The sequence below is a fragment of the Ranitomeya variabilis genome, chromosome 6 (assembly GCF_051348905.1).
Source record: "Ranitomeya variabilis isolate aRanVar5 chromosome 6, aRanVar5.hap1, whole genome shotgun sequence".
Taxonomy (NCBI): Eukaryota; Metazoa; Chordata; class Amphibia; order Anura; family Dendrobatidae; genus Ranitomeya; species Ranitomeya variabilis.
Window position 1 is genome coordinate 335117887 of NC_135237.1, and position 22850 is coordinate 335140736.

The 22850-nt window shown below is 41.9% G+C and overlaps 1 protein-coding gene and 1 long non-coding RNA gene across 2 annotated transcripts in view; one reads left to right on the plus strand and one right to left on the minus strand.

Moving 5' to 3' along the window:
- The window catches only part of RREB1 (ras responsive element binding protein 1), an 87426-nt gene extending 65464 nt beyond the window's left edge, over positions 1-21962 (plus strand). The window contains exons 9-14 of the mRNA XM_077269819.1: positions 954-1090; positions 7705-7894; positions 10236-12948; positions 16002-16166; positions 17237-17944; positions 18658-21962. Coding sequence (XP_077125934.1) covers positions 954-1090; positions 7705-7894; positions 10236-12948; positions 16002-16166; positions 17237-17944; positions 18658-19103 — 4359 coding nt within the window. The 3' untranslated portion in view covers positions 19104-21962. The remainder of the gene's footprint in view (positions 1-953; positions 1091-7704; positions 7895-10235; positions 12949-16001; positions 16167-17236; positions 17945-18657) is intronic.
- On the minus strand, positions 1095-10625 carry LOC143782415 (uncharacterized). Its single transcript, XR_013216945.1, has 3 exons — positions 10537-10625; positions 3425-3553; positions 1095-1154 (listed from the first exon to the last, which is right to left on the minus strand). It is a non-coding gene; the product is annotated as an uncharacterized LOC143782415 (long non-coding RNA).
- Positions 21963-22850: the final 888 nt, after the last annotated feature.

Consider the following 22850-nt stretch of genomic DNA (forward strand, 5'->3'; position numbering starts at 1 on the left):
CGCCCTACTTTGTGATCAGTACTGCCGGTGAGTAAAGCTTTTGATATTTGCAGATGCCTAACTTCCATATGAGATACACATTACACAATACTCCTACTGTATACATCTGACTGAAGACTAAGACATGATGTGAACAGAGACTTACCTGTACTGCCTAAACACATGGGATTATCAGTACTGGTGTCTCTCACAACCCCCTCTCCTTATCATAAATTCTAGCCGGATACTAATTTTAATAACCTCTAATGGAGATTTTTTATTTTATTTTAACAGAGTACCTCCTCCAGTTGCTGCTGTTCTACTGAATCGGGAACAGTTGCCTTTTCTCTTCTGTGCCCCCTCCATTATAAAGTTATTTTCCCTGTAATAAAGAAGAAAATGTTCCCATCAAACAACTGGGCGTATACCACAGAACTTCCTCGTGGGCGTGGACATGTTTTGATTGACCAGTGACAGAGGAGAAAAATCAAAGGTCCAAAGAAAAGTTCTGTGATATATACCCCATTGGCGGAAGGTTAAATTTGCATCTTTATTTCCAAGGGTTGGAACGGAGGAGCACGGAACAAGAAAAATAAGAAACTTTCACTATCTGTGGAGAGGTGGCAATCGGAGGAGGTTTTCGGTGTAAATGTAAAAAAATCAAGTGAAGGGTTCTGTTCCCTTATTAATGTCCTGTCACTTCCTGACACCAAGGCAACAAGCACATAATGAACGTTTTCTGGGCGTATATCAGGTTTGCCAGTGACTGTCCTTTCTGTTTGTGGGCACATGTGTACCCAGACTGGGCAAGGATAACATTGATCTCTTGGTATTCAGGCACTTGGGCTCCATGAGGACTATGTGTTGTGCATGCATTTCTCGAAGTGCTCTATACTCTTCAATGATAAAGTGTGTAAATTTTCATTACTTCCTTGGTAAGCCCCCTTCTTATAGCCTCTCTTACATTTCTTAAGGTGGTTGAAGAAATTCAACAGGTGGAACAAGTGAAAAAGACCGAGGATGTCGTTCCCTGCCCTCTGTGCTTCAAAGAATTTACTTGCAAGTCTAGCCTGTATACTCACATGGAGTCTCATCCTGAAGCCTCTCTGAAGTAAGGAAGCTGATTCTTCTTTGGGTTTATAGCCGATTGTTGTGCCATCAAGTGTTGAAAGCATCTATAGTGGAATTCAGTAAAAAAAAATAAATATATATATATATATATATATATACACTTGTTATGGGCAAGGAAATCAAAATGGTGAGGATTCCTTCTGGAAAGCAGGGGTAGCAGGACGAACACTTGGAGTTAAAATGCAAAAGTTCAATACCATTAACACTGACCTTGTGGTTTTAAAGGGTAACTATCGTTTTATAACAATTTTTATGTACTATAGGCAGTGCACAGTTCTTTTAGTTGGGAGACCCCAATCGATTGCTCAAAACACCACTCTGCGAGAGTGAATGGGCAGACCCGTACACTTTTACTATAGAGCCCTTACACCTTATCCGAGCATGTTCGCTCATCACTACTCACTATTGAGCCCTTACACCTTATCCGAGCATGTTCGCTCATCGCTACTCACTATTGAGCCCTTACACCTTATCCGAGCATGTTCGCTCATCACTACTCACTATTGAGCCCTTACATCTTATCCGAGCATGTTCGCTCATCCCTACTTACTATTAAGCCCTTACACCTTATCCGAGCATGTTCGCTCATCACTACTCACTATTGAGCCCTTACACCTTATCCGAGCATGTTCGCTCATCACTACTTACTATTGAGCCCTTACACCTTATCCGAGCATGTTCGCTCATCACTACTTACTATTGAGCCCTTACACCTTATCCGAGCATGTTCGCGCATCACTACTTACTATTGAGCCCTTACACCTTATCTGAGCATGTTCGCGCATCACTACTTACTATTGAGCCCTTACACCTTATCCGAGCATGTTCGCGCATCACTACTTACTATTGAGCCCTTACACCTTATCCGAGCATGTTCGCTCATCACTACTTACTATTGAGCCCTTACACCTTATCCGAGCATGTTCGCTCATCACTACTTACTATTGAGCCCTTACACCTTATCCGAGCATGTTCGCTCATCACTACTTACTATTGAGCCCTTACATCTTATCCGAGCATGTTCGCTCATCCCTACTTACTATTGAGCCCTTACACCTTATCCGAGCATGTTCGCTCATCCCTACTTACTATTGAGCCCTTACATCTTATCCGAGCATGTTCGCTCATCACTACTTACTATTGAGCCCTTACACCTTATCCGAGCATGTTCGCTCATCACTACTTACTATTGAGCCCTTACATCTTATCCGAGCATGTTCGCTCATCACTACTTACTATTAAGCCCTTACACCTTATCCGAGCATGTTCGCTCATCACTACTTACTATTGAGCCCTTACACCTTATCCGAGCATGTTCGCTCATCACTACTTACTATTGAGCCCTTACATCTTATCCGAGCATGTTCGCTCATCACTACTTACTATTAAGCCCTTACACCTTATCCGAGCATGTTCGCTCATCACTACTCACTATTGAGCCCTTACACCTTATCCAAGCATGTTCGCTCATCACTACTTACTATTGAGCCCTTACACCTTATCCGAGCATGTTCGCTCATCACTACTTACTATTGAGCCCTTACACCTTATCCGAGCATGTTCGCTCATCACTACTTACTATTGAGCCCTTACACCTTATCCGAGCATGTTCGCTCATTACTACTCACTATTGAGCCCTTACACCTTATCCGAGCATGTTCGCTCATCACTACTTACTATTGAGCCCTTACACCTTATCCGAGCATGTTCGCTCATCACTACTTACTATTGAGCCCTTACATCTTATCCGAGCATGTTCGCTCATCACTACTTACTATTGAGCCCTTACACCTTATCCGAGCATGTTCGCTCATCACTACTTACTATTGAGCCCTTACATCTTATCCGAGCATGTTCGCTCATCACTACTTACTATTGAGCCCTTACACCTTATCCGAGCATGTTCGCTCATCACTACTTACTATTGAGCCCTTACACCTTATCCGAGCATGTTCGCTCATCACTACTTACTATTGAGCCCTTACACCTTATCCGAGCATGTTCGCTCATCACTACTTACTATTGAGCCCTTACATCTTATCCGAGCATGTTCGCTCATCACTACTTACTATTGAGCCCTTACACCTTATCCGAGCATGTTCGCTCATCACTACTTACTATTGAGCCCTTACATCTTATCCGAGCATGTTCGCTCATCACTACTTACTATTGAGCCCTTACACCTTATCCGAGCATGTTCGCTCATCACTACTTACTATTGAGCCCTTACATCTTATCCGAGCATGTTCGCTCATCACTACTTACTATTGAGCCCTTACACCTTATCCGAGCATGTTCGCTCATCACTACTTACTATTGAGCCCTTACATCGCGCCTCGCGCACAGCTCATGCCAGAGCTAAGGACTTCCAGCAGTGTCTTCACTGAGCGGTGGGGGTCTCGGGACCCGAACCTCGATGATCAGCAACACACTGCTGCTGCACCTGTAATAAAAACTTTTCTAAAATGCCAGTTACATTTTCCGCACACTTTTTTTCCCTAGCTAACTTCATATTCATTTATTATTGCGCACCAGAAAGTAACATCTACGGCTGCTATAATAGGGAGTATTTTCGCTCTACACTTTCTGCCATTTTCTGTAGTAAAGTTGTTGGGCAGCAGGAGCTCTGTCCAGTTTTTGAAGAAAAAAAAAAAAAAAACTGGCGAGAGCAGTGGAAAACAAGAAAAAAATCACAAATTCTTGCAAAAATCTGGTGTGTGCCATAACTTTTTTTTTTCTGCCAGTAGCCTGGCGGACAGTCATTAATACATTTTCGTCTAGTGAATAAAGATTTTCTCACTGGTAAATGATGTGCCACGGAACATGAAAATGAGTTAGTTTCGACACATAGATTTGTCTGCTCTTGTATGTTCCGGGGTCCGTACCCCTCTTTTACATGAGCTCTGATTTATTATGCATCTCTATTACAGTTCTACATAGTCTGTAATTGTAATGTGATAATAGCGGGCAGTGCAGACCCTCATTCCTGCCAGTCACACAATGTAATGACCTGATGGGTTAATGTCATCTGATAGCGTTAGTCATTTCTTTTACAGAGTAGTAATTGACGATGCCCAATAATTCCTCATCCGTCTTCTTATTTTAGAATGCTATATGTTGTTTTTGGAGATTTCGGTGTATAGCTTGGTTTCTATCCTACTGTGTGCGCGCTTAGATCCTGTGGCGTGTAGTGGGGCCTTGTGAGATCCCTATGTAAGGGTCAGACCAAAACAGCTACACTGCGCCTGGAATGTAAGTGGCAACCTGCCCAATCTATAACCAGCAGCCTTAAAATAGGAAGCCCTAATGATATGGTTTCAGACCTTGGAGTAGGAGGTGTGTGCATGCATGTTTGGATGACGGCTGCGTGCATGTGTAATTTTACACTGGAAAATGACAGAAGAGTCTTTCACGTGAAGTTCCTCATACCTCCTGCTGTCCATTGTTTCCAAGCTGAACAGAAGTTCTATTTCATGTTGTACGAAGATGGGCGTCTTGCAATTAATAGATCAATGGAAGAAGATAATTAGAAACTGTGTTTTTTTTTTTTAGTTACTGTGGTTGGTGGTGATTAGGGTGATTCTAGCTACTTTTAGGGTATGTGCACACAGTGTCTTTTTCAGTCAAACTGTTGATGCGTCTGTTTTATTAGGGTGTCTTTTGGGTCATTTTCTAAGCGCTTTTTTGATGTTTTTCAGCTGGTTTTCTTCTTTTTTTAACATTTCATCAGTGTTTTGGGAGCATCTTTTTTACTGGAGTCTACCAGACTTTTTCTTCTTGGTTCTTCAAACAAAAACTCTGCCGAAACGCTCAAAAAGATGCCCGGGTACTCATCCAGGCATCCTATTGACTATTATTATAACGTATAAATCCTCTTCAGAGCAGAAACCGCCTGAATAATGGTCGGCTCACTTCTTTTAACCACTTGGCACCTTTGGAAACCTGACTGAAAGCGCCACTCCAGCAGTTTTTTTTTCTTTCAGCGCTGGAGTGGAGCTTCTAATGTAAAGTCCCTGACCATAGTCTTATACTCACTCGCCTGCGTTTTCACCTTTTTATTTTGCCGCTGCTCTGGTCCCGCGACCCCATCTTGTGACCACAGCTTCTGCCTGACCACAGGTCAGAAGTTACATCACAAGCTCTCAGTGCCAGTCTATGAAAGCCAGAACGGGGTTCTCATAGACTTACACTGAGTTGTGACCTCCAGCATGTGACATCCAGTAGGGATCCAGCAGGTCACAAACTGCTGAAGACAGACTGGAGTGGCAGCGATAGAAGGGGAAGGCAGCAGCAGGTGAGTATCAGACTAAGTGCGGGGACTTTAGATTCGAAGCACCACTCCAGCAGGAAAATAAAAAAACGCTGGAGTGGTGCTTTAACATATGCACAGACCGTGATTTGTACCAGAAATGCATAGGGTTGTTTAGGAAGCGCTTTGTCAGGCAGTTTTCGGAGCTGCAGCCGGGATGTGAAGAGGGTATTTCGGGCGATGTGTCCTGCCTTTCAGCCTGCATTGCTCATTCAGCGAGCCAGCAGTGTCCGTTGTGAGAGTGTTGCTTCCAGCAGCTGAAGCCAGTGCAGCTGTTTGATGTCAGTTCACAGAGACAGGGGAGATGTCTCCCATTTCAGCTTGTGAGGGGGAAGAAAAAAAATAGGATACTCGGGTGAGACTGGAACTGGCTCAGTCGTCTGTGCATTGCTGGGTACTAAAGATGCATCCTCCATTACTTTAGAGAATTTACCTTCCTGTAGGCTTAGAGGTGAACATAGTACTAATGAAATAACACCTCGGTCTTTGGGGCATTGGCATTGTCGCACGAAAGAGCTAAATAGGTGCTAAACTGAGGAGCCTGGGGACCAGATGTCTGTGCTATAAAGCTAATTAGATCATTAATTGACTAGTACATCCACAACAGAACGCAGATGTTTCTCACTGGATAAAGCGGTACATTATACGAGTACACACACACCAGGGCCCACCATGCGCTGTACCCTAACTGCAAAACAATGATGGCACCTGCCTATGCTTACCTGTATTGTGCCCTGGCATGCCGCCAATGTAGGGGCGACGCAAGGCTAGAACGGCAAACTGGAGGCCGGCATTTTTTATTATTCCTTTTTTTCTATCATTAGAGAATATGTGCTTGGATAACATCCGAGTATCTTGGCCGTGCTCGAATAATATTGTCGAGTCCCTGCGGCTGCATGATCCATGGCTGTTAGACAGATTCAACAAGTGTTTGTTAGGGAATACCTGCAGGTGTTGCTGCTGTCTAACAGCCACAAGACATGCAGCCGCGGGAACTCAAACATAGAACGAGCACACCCAAGATACTCTGATAACACCCGAGTATGCTCGGATAACACGTTATTGGAGTTCGCTCACTCATCACTATTCAAGTACAAGGCAGTTGGATTAATTGATGTATGGCACAAGAAATGCGATTGTAGGCCCCGCATCTAGCACCTGTTAGATCGAGACTGATATACTTGAACGGTTTACCATTTTTTGGTGCGCCCTATCAGTTATTTTTATAACTTTACAAAAGCTCATTTCGTATAAAGTATATTTTAAGTTTCTGTTTGTAGATTTACAAAGCTAAAAGGCAGGGAAACAAACCCTAGGTGCTCAGATGTTGGAGTCCTAATGGCTACTGTTTCCTAATTTGTGGATGTAGCAAAACTATAACTATGAAATTACGGTATATATTTATACTGAAGGAGCAAGAGGTCAAACTGTAGGGAGAAAATGTCAGAATGTATAAATGATTATCGATGTGCTGATCTTGGACTATGAGGGCTGGTGACTGTAGGTCTAAGATTCTGAAGTCCTGGTGGTCTGTAGGACGCAAAATGGATTTGCAATGACCTGTCTTGTCCTTGAGGAGCAGCTTAAAGGCAATATACAGGAGGCCAGTGGTGAATGTCTTCCTTCCAGCAAAGCATCTCTATGGTAGGGGCAACTCTTAACTAGTTTTCATGCTGGCTACCAGTTTGCCTTTCAGAGTTTGAAGACCCATCAACAGGTGCTAAGTGCTGGGCCGAGGGGTTTTTATTACAACCCTCTAGGTATGGCAGGGATTTGTTTTCCTTTTGTGGCACCCTTGTGAGAAAGGGAACGCCAACAATTATGCTGCTCTTGGACAAGGGGGATGGGGCAAGTGATGACAGAAAAGAGGTAATGCAAAATTAGAAGTACCAAGCTTGGTGATAAAGTCCTTTCTGTTTTCGACTCCTCCATCCTCTCGGCTAGTTGAAATATTTTAAACCTTACAGATACATTTAGGTATTTTTATGCTATTTACACCCTTTACAATTTATCTGTATATTGTAAGCAGATTTCAGGCATTGCATAAACACATTATATGTCACATAGGTAATACACTTGTTTGCCTGTACCTCAAGAAGTTATATAGAAGATATCGGGGTCAAAGAAAAGACAAATTAGTAATAAAAGTAAAAAATAAAATGAATGTTTTCCAACTGCACAGCAACTATAGCCTGTGGATTTCAGGTCAAGTGTGATCTCATCTTGTGCGGATTTTGGCCTGAATAACGTTCAGCTTTCCTAAGCTTTTTATTTTTTTCCCCCAGGTGTGACACTTGCTGCATTTCATTTCGTACCCTCCGTGGTCTGCTAAGACACAATTCTGTAATCCACAAGCTGCTCCCCCTAGACCAGTCTGGAAAGCCATTCATTCAAAGCAACCCTGCTATCCCGGCTGGATTTAATGATTTGGGCTTTACGGACTTCTCTTGCACGAAGTTCCCTATCATTTCTCAGGTAAGGCATGCCTATTAGTACTATAGAATCACATGTTGTGCTAGCTACAGAAAATACAGCTTTAAAGGGTTGTCCACTGAAAATGAAGTTATTACCTTTCCCTATGGTAGGTGATAACTGGTAGATCAGTCAGTCTGTCTACTGAGACCTGCACTGATTGGCAGAACGGGCAGCTTTTAACCCCATTAAAATGGGGCAGCAGTGTGCATGCTTGACTTCTCCTCCATTCATTCCCTATGGGACTGCTTTCTTCGGCAGCCCCATAGAGAATGAATAGAGCAGCGGTTGGGAGTCTGACCTGCCACTCCTCTTTGTAACTGGGATAAAAGTTCTCCATTTGAAATAAAAATTCCCCAATCTGCCAATTTGATGCGGTTTCCAGTGATTGGACACCCACCAATCACCTATTGGATAGGCAAGAACTTGTTTTCATTGGACAAACCCTAAAAGACTATAGATTTTATTATCTGTGACCTAAAAAAGGCTAAGGGAAGTGCCATTACATGCCCTCGAAATATGAGGGCTCTTAATCAGTCCAAACACATTAGATAGCTGCCGGCCGAACTAGCCTCTTGGATGGCAGGGGTATGGAAGAGCAGTCTTTCAGGGCATCTTGCACTACGCAGCTTTTTAACAAAGAAATACAAAAGGAAGTTGATGGGCTATGTGTGTGCAGTAGGCTGGATGAAGCGTATCCGTAACCTTGGGCCAGTGGCTGTCTCCTGGCTCGCCACACATAGACATGCTAGGCCGAGCATTCCTGTATTCCTGATGAGAGAGCTTCTGCCAGAATCTTCTGGCGGCGGCTTATCTTCCCACGAATAAAAGAATAAGACGGTTGAATTCCAACTTTCCAGATCCTCATGTCCCTCAACGTAATATTACAAAGGACAGTCAGTTGGCTACCATACACATTAGATGGTTGGAGGATTCCACTGAAATCTGAGGGTTTGGCCGACTTTTATTACATGTGTATGGGGGCCTTTAGTTTAGTTAGACCTTCATTTATCCTGGGCAGAGATTCAAATAAATGGCCAAGTGTTGTGTTAAATTTCCGTGGCCAATTCATGATGCCTTTTTGGCACCACACCTAACAGCCATCTATTAATAAACTAGAAATCACTTTATTAAAGGGAATCTGTCACCAGGTTTTTGCTGTGTAATCTGAGAGCAGCATGATGTAGGGGTTGAGACTGTGATTGCAGCAATGTGTTACTTACTGGGCAACTTGCTGCAGGTTTGATAAAATCACTGTTTTCTCTGCTGCAGTGAGCTCTGTGTAACCCCACCCACATCACTGATTGGCAGCTTTCTGCGTACACTGTGCATAGGCAGAAAACTGCTAATCAATGGACTACACAGAGCAGGAGGACTACATAGCAGGAGACTACTAGTCATCTAGTTATAATATCCTGCTGATAAAACACTGATTTTATTGAAACGATAACAAGCAGCTCAGTAGAAGACATATCACTGGAATCAGGGTCTCTGCCTCTACATCATGCTCCTTTCAGATTAAACAGCAAGAACCTGGTTACAGATTCCCTTTAACGTGAGAAATTCTACATTCCACAGATGTCGCTTGATACTCATAATTCAAGATTTGTAGTCAATAAAATGTATCTAATTAGAAATAAATGCATTAATTATAAATGTAATCCAAATGATTATATACAATAGATATATCTACCGCAATATATAGCAATAAATTGTAGGCGTTCTGAAGGTGTTGATACACTGTATCCAGCTTTCTTTGGATATAATTGTTCTAGCCAGATTCCGAGGTAATTAATTGCTAGAACATTATGACAAAACTTAATCTCTTGGCTGGCGGGGGTATGGCGGGGCAGTCTTTCAGGGCATCTTGCACTAAGCTGCTATTTAAGAAAGAGGTACAAAAGGAAGATGGTCAGCTGTTTGTTTTGTGCAATAGGCTGGATGTAGAGTATCACAGCGAGACATGCAATGCTCTTTGGGTTTCTATAGCAGTAAAGGGCTTATCATTCTAATCCCCAGTTCACAAGGCTTTAAATGGCATGTGGAGGAAAAAAAATAGTGGTCTGCCCTTAGACCCAGATAGATGTTAACCCATCCACATCCAGAATAGTCATTTTTATGCATATTAAGAAGCCATGACCTCTCACTAGATACTTTTACATCAGAATAATTAATACATACCATAACCACATTGGTAGGAGCTTGAATTGGATTTTATTTCATGGATTTTTTTTTCATTTAGCTGCAGATTAATGATTGGTCAGTACATTTTAAAGGTTTTGTCTAATACTATAATGCTGTACTGATTTACACATACAATATTCTGTTCCTTGCTCCCGATTAGGCTTGGTGTGAAATCAACCTAAGAAGATGCATCAGTGAATTGCATAGCTTCGTATGTGAAATCTGCAACAAAGCCTTCCCAATGCCATCAGCTCTCAAACTGCATATGGAAACCCATAAGGACGGTCAGGGTAACAATCTGTACAAAACTGCAGAATTGGTTGGGGAGGAACAAGAACAGAAAGCTTTTATGGCAGCCTTGGGTCTACAGTACACCAAAGACATCAAGCCTCTCAGTCAGGAGGACAATTCATCAGAAGGTCTCCAGGTCTTACACATAGAGGCTATGAAGAGCAACCTACCTCATGAGCTTGGTTGCAGCACAACCATGCTGAAGTTGTCCCCCTTAGAAGCGCCCCCTGTCGGTGGTCCATTCTCAGTTCTACCCTCTGTAAAAGAAAACATGAAATTGCTTTCATTGCAGCCTTTCCAAAAAGGCTTTACTATTCAACCAGACAACAGCATTGTGGTAAAACCTTTCTCTGGAGAGTTGGCTGATATTCAGCAGATATTAAAGATGGCTTCTTCAGCACCATCTCAGATTAGTCTTCCACCATTGTCTAAAACGTCTCCTGCCATGATTAAACATATGCCGCTATTGAAGCCAAAGCCACCAGTGACTCATCGTACAGTTGTTGCTGCCTCTACACCTCCATCACTCGTTACGAATCAGCAGGCATCTCCAGGCTGCATCAGCCCTAGCCTTCCTCCTCCACCTTTGAGGATGATAAAGAACAGTGTGGAATCTGCCACAAGCGCCATATATTTACAATCCAGGTCTGGAGCCAACTATAGCTCCTCTACTCAAAACTCTCATCCACCAAACTCAGAATTACTGAAACCACGAGATCTGAAGACACAGCTAGAACAGGACAGTATTATAGAAGCCTTCATGCCGCTAGACCTGGAGGCAAAGATCAAACAAGAGGTAGCTGAAGGGGATTTGAAATCAATTATTTCTGGATCAAACGGCAAAAAAACAACCCAAGCTAAAAAAGTATTTTATCCTTGCCGCTTCTGTGATCAGGTGTTTACATTCTCCGGTGTATTACGGGCCCACATACGCACCCATTTGGGAATATCACCTTACCAGTGTAACATATGTGATTATATTGCGGCTGACAAGGCGGCACTAATACGTCACCTGCGAACACACAGTGGTGAAAGACCTTACATATGCAAAATATGCCAGTACCCTTTCACTGTTAAAGCTAACTGTGAGAGACACCTACGTAAGAAGCACTTAAAGGTCACCAGGAAGGATATAGAAAAGAACATTGACTATGTATCCACAAATACATCTGAAATGGTTGATGCTCTCTGTTCACCTGATACAGTTTGTAAATGCTGCGGGGAAGACTTAAAGAGTTATCGTGCTCTTCATATACATATGAGAAGTCACAGCAACTTTCAGAAAAAGAAACTTTTTGAATGCAAAGAGTGTGGCAATGCTTTCTCTGCGAAAAGAAACTGCATTCACCACATACTCAAACAACACCAGCATATTCAAGAAAAAGAAATAGAGAACCACATATTGTGTGGTTCTTGTAGCCCAGGGCAAAATAGATCAGACACTCCACCTTTGGAGGATAGTGCTTATCTCGAGCGCAAGCCTACCACAACTTACCTGGAACCACAAAATGGCTTTCTTCACGGAAGTGTTTCTTCTTTTCTAAAACTTGAACCTGCTACCAGCTTTCCTGTGGACCTTGATGAACCCTTAGACTTTTCCCAAAAGAACAAAAACCCAAGTATGTTTCCAGTGAAGGAGGAACCTGTCTACAACTCTCCTGCCCCTTATGATTCCTCCATGGAACCCATTGATCTCTCTATACCTAAACATGTTAAGCAGGACAAAGAAAACCCACTTATTCAACCAAACACTCAAGAGCAAATAAGTGGCCATGTTGGTCAACTGTTTAGTTGTCAGCCATACCCACTTCCCCTAAGTGCCAACGAGCTACTAGAAAAAGCTGCAGCTATCACACATTCCAAACAAGTGAAAAACCCCATACACTTGACTGTTCCAATCATTTCTCCTGCTGTTCTTGGAAATGCAACTATACTTCGCCCTCTGAGGCCTAAACCACCTCCACTTTTGCCAAAGCCTACAGTCACTAAAGAATTGCCACCTCTGGCTTCTATTGCACAGATCATTTCTTCAGTATCATCTGCTTCCTCCATGCTCAAAACTGATATAACAACAATAAGTTCTCAAGTTGCTCCTGCCAACAGTCCTTCAACCACTGAAAAATCTGGCGCTTCCAAATCCAAGATGACCATCCAAAACAAGGAACCTGTTCTTCCCAGTGATTCATCGAAGAATGTTTCAAGCTCGACAAGTCCATCAGACCTCTCCAGTCCAACTACTTTAATTCCTGGAGCAAAGAAAAGGGGCAGAAAGAAGGGAACTAAAAATAAACCTAAGATAGCAATTGGTGTAGACCTTGAATCAAGCGGTGAATTTGCAAGTGTCGAGAAGATGTTGGCCACAACGGACACTAACAAGTTCAGTCCTTATCTGCAGTCCACCGAACACCTTAAAGATGCTATAGACAAAAATGGTACTAGTGAGGATGAGCGAGATAGTGGTGAAGATAAAAAGGCGAAAAGAAATTCTTACTCCAATTCCTTGCAGAAGATTACCTGTCCATACTGTCCCCGTGTTTTTCCCTGGGCAAGCTCCTTACAGAGACACATGTTGACTCACACAGGTAAGATAGGCTAGATCTGTTTTCAAGCTTTTCTAGTACTTCAGTTGGTAAAGGAGATGTTAACCTCCAAAACGTTTTCAGCTAAATATGATTGTATATCCTCCATTGTGCTTTCAAAGCTGCATTCATGCAAATAGGGAGTTTACATATAGTTTCCATCTTTTAAACAGAACTGCAGGTATAACCATGTAAATGTACACTTTGAACAATGCCTTTATGCTAGAAGGATCTCCTGACAATAAGGTGATCATAGATAGTCCAGCTGCTATGATCTTTTGGGGGAACCTAACATAGGTGTTGCGATTCCCTGGCATGACACCTATGGGAAAAAAATGGTGCATTATACAATGCACATTGAAATCAATGGTCTGACTCTGTAATGTCTGGATGTGCTGGGCCCTCCACAATGACACACTGTAGCTGCTATCTGCTCCATATAGAATAGAGTCCTAAATGAGTGACACACATCTGTCGAAATAAGTTTACCCATCCAGTCAAACCCTTCAGATAGTAAAGTTTTGGCTTGATGGTCACTAAATGGCCTCAGGTCTTTATATAGAATTGCGTTGTACAATTTAAAGACCACCTTTCACTGGATTTTTTTTTTTATTGGTGCCCGTGATTTTGGATCTGTTTTTTTATGTGCCTCTTTATTACCGTTGTTATAAATTTGGAATGAACATGCAAATTTTCCCTCTAACCAACTGGGCATATACCGCAGAAATTCTTTGTGGGCATGGCCATGTTTTGATTGGCCAGCATCAGAGGAGGAAAAGCAAACTTCTACAAAGACGTTCTGTGGTATACGCCCAGTTGGTCGAAAGGAACTTTTATCGTGGTGTGGGGGTGGTCCTTTGTTCCTAATTTTTATGGAAAGCAGCTACAATAAATGTCTCCTGCTCTGGAACACCTATTATTTCTATGCATTACATTTACAGACTATTGATTTATTTTCTTGGGAGCTATGTAATGCTTTACTGGGGCGCTATTGGGAACTAGAACTCTTGCTAGAGATTATAGATGATCATCACTGTGAATCCTAGCAGTGTGGGAACCATCTCATCTGCTCAATTTGTGAAATCTCTTCTAACAAAACTAGGTCATCCAAGAAGGAATCCCCTAAAAAAATATTTAAAATGTAGTATATGCTGTATAACCCCTTGCTAAGGTGACTGATAGTAGAGCTTTTATGGAATAGTTTTAAATTTTTTAACTTTAACTTACTGCTATCTTTTGACACGTATCTCATTTTAAGGGCTCACTCACCTGAGCGTATAACTCGGCCCAGTGCTATCTCATGTTTTATCGGATAGCACTCTGACCAATCTTATACTACGGAGCAGTGCAGATCTGCATTCTTTTTTCTTTCTATTGCCGATTCGGCATGCTGCGAGTGGCTACACAAATCTGATCACACATGCCCATTCAAGTCTGTGTGTGTGTAAAACTTCTGACTGAGCTTCCATGTTATCCGAGTGCAGTCTGCTTCATGTGGATACAGACAATGGAGAAGATGGAGAAATGAAGTTCTCCTTCTTCTCCATACCTGTGATATGATTTCTCTCGTGCCAGAGAATCTGATCGCAGTAAAATGACACTTGGAACAAACTCCGTTTGTACGGTGTGCCATTAGCATAATCAGCCCTGTTCTCTAAGAATGAGAATCATCGCTCGTGTGAGTGAACCCTAAAAGGTATAGATGACCTTCATCCTGTATGCATGTGTTAGATTTAGATGGATCCAATAAACCGTTTACCTTGTAATGAGGAGCATATCACAAGATGCTACACAAACATACTAAATGTTTGTTGCCGTTTCCGGGTATATTCACAGGGAGATTATATGCTGTCGGCTTCTTGTATGGATTCTTGGGGTGTATTGATAAAAATGGATGACATTTTACCCGATCTCCTCCAAGACCTGCATAAAAACGCTGCCTGACATACTCACATAAATTGACCTGTGTAACCGATTGGAAACCCGCAGCATAAATTAAAACTTTTTCCACTGATTTAACCCTCTGCAATGCATAGGGTGTAATCCATGGAAAATCTCCTTACAAATACACATGTAATACAAGCAGATTAGTTGCAGACGATTTCCACTAAAAAACGCAATATCGGGTGTACCCTACACGTAGCTTGCGTCTTGGGAAAACTCCTGGTTCCATATTACGGTGGGCAAAGCATTCCACAACCCTTGACCATCCCCTTGTGCTATCATGTAGGGCCGACGCCTGACTATTCAAGGAACTTAGCAATACCCTCGAATTTATTTCTTCAGGACCATAATATTTTTCTCCCGATGAAGTGCTTGTGAAATTAGGAGCAGCCTTTTGGATCTGCTGTCTAGTTCAGCACGATGTGTCCCCAAATAATACCGTGCAGCATTCGGATCGATTCACACAAATTTGTTGCAAAAATGTCTGCAACTGAAAGTCCGTTCCATTCTGCGTAGGGTTGTGTTGGTGGCAGGCACATGGATTTCTGCAGGCCTCATTCAGATGAATGACACATTTCTGCAACAAATCTGTCGAATGTGAACTCATCCTAATTGTGTTGTATGTTTGTGCTTAAGAGGCAGAAATCTGCTGACCGCGGTCATTGTCACTTGATACAAAGCTTTCCTTCCTCGCAGATGACCGTGGAATGGCATGGATATTCGTGTAATTAGGCATAGTGTGGTCACATGACGGCCTGGTAGTAAGGATTGGTCCATGCAATCTCCTAATGCAGATTTAGCCGTTAATTAGCAGCAAAACGAACAACTTGAAGCAGATTAAAGCAGAGTGGGTGCTCATAATGCAGCTTTTGTATCCGGCCTAGAGAGGTTCTCTTGTTCTAAAGGATATTTATGCCCTGCCCTCCCCTCCTCTATTGCTTCAACCCACATCACTTCTGACTCCCGTGCCCTGTGCTTATACCCAATATTAGCCCATGCTGCCCTATTTCCATCACTTATTTCCATACATTCTCTTTACAATGCCCTAACATGTAGCATTTGTGTACCTTTTATAGCAAGTGGGATAAATGTAATTTTTTTTCCTGCTTCAGGTCAGAAGCCCTACCCATGTGCACAGTGCGATGCCTTCTTTTCTACTAAATCGAACTGTGAGCGCCATCTTTTACGCAAACATGGAGTTGCCAACCTCTCCTTAAGAAGAAACGGTCTCCTGGCCCAGTCTAAAGAAAGTGATGTTGGATCTCATGATAGCACAGGTAGCACATTTTAGCTTCTTCCTTTTCTAATTAAATAGCTATGGGTCATTGTCTAGATACGTGCCAGTGTCACATCTGTATATTACTAGCAGACCTACGATGGCCATACACATTCGATATCTCTGGGCCAACAGCTATCCAAGCCTACAGCCCTGAACATATGAACGCCCGTCTCAGCCGTGCGTTCATGTGCTTTGAGTGGAGAGGGTAGTAAGCACGTGTTCAGACATCTCTGCTGGCAACTTCTCTGAGAACAAAAGGAGCTGGCATTTAACTTCCAAAGACCCGATCCTTATCAACCCGACGTCATCTGTTGGGGAAGATTCGACGGACCTCCATGCACATTAGATGGTCCCAGCCCCTTTGAAAATGATAGATTGTGATGACTTTAATTTGTATGTCTATGTTAGTGCTGACTTTGCCCAACTCGGTGTCTGTATAAAACCTGGCATAGCGAGAGATCGACACTGTACACTACTCCATTGTGAAGTATAGAAACTCTATCTGCCAAGCATAAGACTACAGTATAATATAGGAATTAATCTTGCCTGTTCCACGTGTGCAGTAGTAACATCAGAAGGCAGAGTTTTGAGTGCGTCACTGAATGTGTGCAGTGCCCAAGTTAGGTATAATACTAAATATTTTTTTTTTATTTAGATTATTTTCTCATGTTACATAGTTTTTAATTTGTTCTTGGCTATACAATGACTTATGGATGGAAAGGGAATATTTAGGGGTGTTAAGGTCCTTTGCTTCATAGATTATTTCTGTTTTAGGCAGGGGCTACATGGCAGTTTTGACCGCAACACTCTAAAAATCGCAGTCTGATGCGATGAATGGGGTGCATTGCAACCGACAAGGTAATGCAACTGCGACAAGCAAAGAGACAGAGCTATTCCTTTTTTTTTGTTTGTTGCAGTATCGCAATGTGACTCCATTCACCTGCATTACGTTGAGCATCATAGATTTATCTTGATCACATGTTGCAGCCAAAATAGCAGTGACGTGCCTTATTGAGAGGTGGTCGGTGATGGGCAATCTACTAAGCTATTGTTAATGTGTCTTTATAGACAGTCAGTCTGATGCGGATTTGTCGGCAGCAGAAGTTGATGTTCTAGACCTGACTTCTGGGGAAAGAGATAAAGCGGAGCAGGCTCCAATAACAGACACTGAACAGGTATCCAAGGACCAGCAGACTGACAATCTGGCTGTAGACCAAGAGGAGTCCAAGGAGGATGGAGAGGAGCAGTTAGAGGATGATGCTGTGAGCAACAAAAGCCTTGACCTTAATTTTGCAAGTAAGCTAATTGAGTTCAAGCTGTCAACTGGCGAGCAGGCAACCAACAACTCTTGTGATGTTTGTGGCAAAAACTTTAAATTTGCTGCGACTCTTGGCAGACATAAAAGGGCACACTCGTGTGTAAGCAAGGGACAAGAGAAAAACGTTGAAAATGAATCCAATGAGGTACTGACCCCTGTCTGCAATTCCACTCATGTTACTGCTGATGATCAAGGAAGTCCAGATGAAGAGCTCCCTGTTGACTTAAAAATCTCTCAATATACTGTGGTAGTCGAACCCTTGGGACAGAAGCTAATGGAGAATGAGGAGAACTTTGAGGAGAAAATGGAAAAGTTATTGGATAGAAGTGATGAAGACAAGGACACCAAGCCAGAGACAAAGGGGACAAAGGCAGATAAACGGAAAAAGATCTGCACAGTCTGTAGTAAACGTTTCTGGTCCCTTCAGGATCTCACAAGACATATGAGATCTCACACAGGTAAGTGTGGCTTCAACTTCACAAAGATTCAGTCTACTGTTCAAACCCTGTATCTAAACACCCAGGTTAAGACTTAGAGGTTTTCACATGAACAAAGTACATTTTAATTAATAGATCTTCAAATAAAAATATGTTTCACAAATGGATGTGTTAAAAACATGTTCCTGTGCTGAGATAATCTTATAAATGTGTCCCTAATGTGTAATGGCTGAGAACATGTTTTTAACACATCCAATTGTGGAACTTATTTTTATTCCAAAGATATATATATTAAAATTAACTTTGTGGGGAACCCTTTTAAGGCCCCCATACACATTAGACTAATGTTGGACGAACTCGTTGAAATCCTCCAGTTCGGCCAACAGTCTAATGTGAATGGGGGCTCCGGCCGACTGGTGGTCGGGGAAGATGTCTATCACTTGTGTTTCATTTCGAACTGCCAATTGCATTGCTCTCCTGGAGATAAGCCACCAGCCGACATGTCAGAGGATGGTTTTCTCATACATAGCACAGGAGTGATCGCCTGAACGAGTGCTCCTGTGCATGAGAGAATTGGCTGAGATGGTGGGCAACCGAATGATCAGCTGAAGCCTCATTAGGCCGCCGACTGCCATACAATTATATATATCTATCTATATATCAGTCAGGGTAAAGTAGATACTTCATTTGCAAACTCTGTGCTAATGGATGCTTTTCATTTATTTATTTTGTAGGTGAGCGACCTTACAAATGCCAGACATGTGAGCGTACATTTACGCTGAAGCACAGTCTGGTTCGTCATCAGCGAATCCACCAGAAAATAAGAGATAATAAAAGCCAGGAGAAAGAAAGTGACAAGGAGGAACGGCTGCTTAGAGGTGATGACGAAAGTGATGCTGAGTCCATGCAGAGCAGTACTCACCACATATCTGAAAATGAATGCGATACACCAACACCTAACAGCCAGGCTGCGACTAGGAGCAAAAAAAGCCAGTTTTCCAATGTGGATGCTGAGGAATCATCTCAAAGCAATAAAGCTGCATCAGTAAGAGACGACCTGAAAGAAGGCAAAAACGATCCAGACCTGAAAAATGTAGAGGGTAGTAATAAGAAGCTGGAAAAGGCTACCATGAATCCTATAACCTCAGAGGGATCTCAGTCTATTGTAGGGCCTAAATGAGCCAATATTGGGAGGAGCCCTTCCTGTTTTGCAAAGAAAGAATCATACTTACACTTGACCTTTTCAGATGCATTTTCTACAGCAGATTATGGCAGGCCATACCATGTGCCATAACCTTTGTTTAGATAGAGAAACTTTATATGGATATTGAGTGCCTTACTACTTTATTATGTGTTTTGGTATTACACTTTTTCAATATTCAGTTTTGTACGTAAAAGAGGAAATAACTTTGATGGATTTTCAAAGAGGACATTTCCCATTGATGCATTAAATATTTTTTCTGTGTTCATCAATCACTGTCTTTCCAGAAGTGGACTTTTCAGGTTGTGGAGAAAACAATAAGTTACTGCAGCCAATAACTGGAAGAAAGTCAGTGGACATGCAGAAAAGGTTTTCTACCAGACCCCCTGATCTTCAACATTTCTGAGCTTTGAATTTGCTGTGGACCTTTGTGCATTGCACAAGTGCTGGATGAATTTCTTTACAAAGCATATGGCCGTCGTTATAAGCCAGGAAAAAAAAAAGAAAAGGCAGTTCTGAACTTCGCAACCCAATCCTGCACATAACATATCTGTATGGTGTTCTTATTGAGTAGTTGTTCTACCTTGGAGAAACACACACAGAGGATTCAGCAGAAACATCACCACCGATGGAACTATCTGCCCACCGATGTCTCAATTCTGTTTGCTTGAATTCAACAGCTTACTAGTCTCTGCATTTTGCAGAACCGTATGGGCAATATTTGCCTTTTTTTTTTTTCAAATATTACCAAGTAACTTTTGAGTCCTGGTATTAATAAATATGTAAAAATATAAACTTTTTTTTATCATTTTGGATCCTAGCCTTCAACAGTTCTCTCGCGTTGCACCATTCCAACCCTGTTCTCAATGAAAACAGAGATTTGTGCAAAATAAGGCAAATGGGGACTTTCTTGTCCTGCCATTGAGGTTGGTGGAGGACAGAAGTGGACTGTGAAAAGAAGCAAAAAGAGTTCTGTCTTCCAATATAAGAGGCCTTACCTTTCGGGTTTTCATCTTTTGTTCTAGGCAGGATTGTACTACTGGAGAAAAGGAGGAGCTAGATTAGATTTTGTACTATGGCGCTTGAAGATGAGCCTGTTCAGGAATGGTGTATGTCTGTGTGTGTGTGTGTGTGTGTATATATATATATATATATATATATATATATATATATATATATATATATATATATATATATATATATCTAGTGTGCTTGTTGGGTATGTGTGTGTGTATATGTTGCATATATGTCTACACACTTAGATACAAATGCGAATGAGCAGTTTGTTATAAATATATACCCTACTGTAACTGTGCAATTTGCCCCCTCGGGTTTTGTGACCTCTAGGACGTGAAAATATGTTCACAATGTTTTTGTTATTGAAGACTATATGCCTCCCTTTACACCGATTATACACATATATCAGTTACTTTTTGATTTATCAGTGGCCCAGGCTCTTTGTGTCATGGAGACTGGTATTACGAAGGTCCTCTTCTGGCCGCTAGCTCATCGCGTGGATGCTGGGGGTATTACTTCTGCACATTTCCACAAAGCAGTATTTGAGATTATAACCTCAACATTTCACAAGTTCTGATTTTTCTGCATTTAGTCTAGACCCTGCAGCTATTGAAAATGTGGTGGGGCTGTAGGAGAAGAGTCTTATTCGAACTCCTCCTAAATCGGGAGTCTAAGTGGAGGTCAAGTCCGAGAGGGATCGTTCAGTAATACACTGTCACAGTATCTGTGCAATGCCTGACAATCAACTAAATGACCAATATTACAGAGCAGCAGCTAAATCGATGCCTTTCTAAAAGCGAAAAAACAATATATGTTCTATGGAAACTAATATATTTCTGTATGAGATGAGCAGATCTATAGACACTCGTGACTATCTCTGGAGAATGGTAAATCACAACCAATGATTCCTACTTATTTTTTACCAAGTGTTCTTATTAATCAGAATCAATTAAAGGACAAGTGTATATTTTAGTCATTTTCTTTTAAGTTGTACGTCTCCAGACCATTGATGTTACATGTTTTACTGTAAAGTGATGTATCAAAAATCTGATCGGCCCATCAGAACAGCGGGACGTCTGTTAGCAATAATGAAACCGGAATGAAAGCTTTATTTAATGTATGTATACCCTGATAGATAAGGTCTTTATCATATGTTTTGTTCTAAATACAAATATATCATAAATTTAATATGAGTTGTTCCCAAACTATTGTGTCTTGGATATTAAACTGTGAAGTATATGCCATGATTGAACTCTGGGTGAATCGTAGATATTTAGTTTGCATGTTCAGCTATTTTTTTTTGTTGTCCTTTTTTTCTTTATTTTCTCTCAGGGCTTTGCAGATTGATTTCTATGAATTATTTTATTAATTTTCACCATTTCCACGTATCCGATTAAGTTCGCCACATATTTAAAGCCGAGGTCATGAAATCACTACAATAAGCACTTGACTGTGAATGCAATAGAAGCCCCATCACGTCGATATTGATCATGTTATAGCGGGGGGCTACAGAACAGTCACAATTCCAGTATCCCAATGATTTTTCTTCCTGTCCTCTGACTGTATGAACAACATTAGCAACGACATACCATTGTAAGGGGAAGCTATGGTGACAATGTCAAATTTCGTATATTTCTAAAGGGAACTTCAACTGCTGCTATGCATTATGTACAAGACTGGTCTATGCCACATGAACAGAGAATCCTTTTTGTTTTGGTACTTGTTTTCCTCCTTATTATTCAGCTGTACAATACATCCAAATTCAGAATAAAATGCTGTTCTTTATGAAACAATCTAAGCAATAAAATATTATATTTAAAATTAATGTACTGGTAGGCTGCACTTTGTGAGTATATGTCTCCAGCTCTGACACACAAACCTATGAAAGGGTCATATAAACATATAGATGGCAACAATTAATAACATGGGGGTAATGTTTTCAAGTCTACAGCTCTTAAAGGAGTTATCCAGGACTATATAATTTTTTTTTTACTACGGGCCTAAGAACTAACAGGCAGGTAGTTTCTACCTACCTGCCTGTTATGCGCAACACCGATCTCTACTTGCACAGAGTGGTCACAGACCGTTCCTGACGGAAATTCCCCAGCCTCTGCTGACGTCACGCCAACAGAGCAGTGACTTCTCTTCCGCTCTGCTCTGTTGACGGGGCGTGACTGCCAACGTCCTACTGATTGACATCCGGCTCTCCATTGCCTAACTGCAGGGAGTCTGCTCTCAATCAGTATGACATTGGCAGTCACGCCCCATTGACCGAGCAACCTGGAAGAAGAAGAGCTGTTCTGTTGGCATGGAGCAGCTGAATCACCGGCAGGAATGGTCTTTGACTTCTCGGAGCTGACGTCAAGTAGAAGAGGCAGGTAGTTGCCTTTGTTAGCAACTACATGCCTGTTAGCAGGGGCGTAACCACCACGGTCGTAGTGCCGGGCTCGGCAGGTCAGAGGCACGCCGACACCAGCAAAAGCTTCAAATGTATGTGTGTCCGCTGGTGCGCACGCCACAATACATGTTGCCAGCCAATCAAAGGCCAGCAGCTGATGTCAGTGTGCACATGATGGGGCACATGTCAGTTATGTCACACGCTCCTATTGCATGCTGAAGTCAACTGCCGGGTTCACAAGAGGACACACGCGGTGTGGGAATTAAGAAACGTTGAGTATTTATTAAAAATTAATAAATCAGGGGCCATAT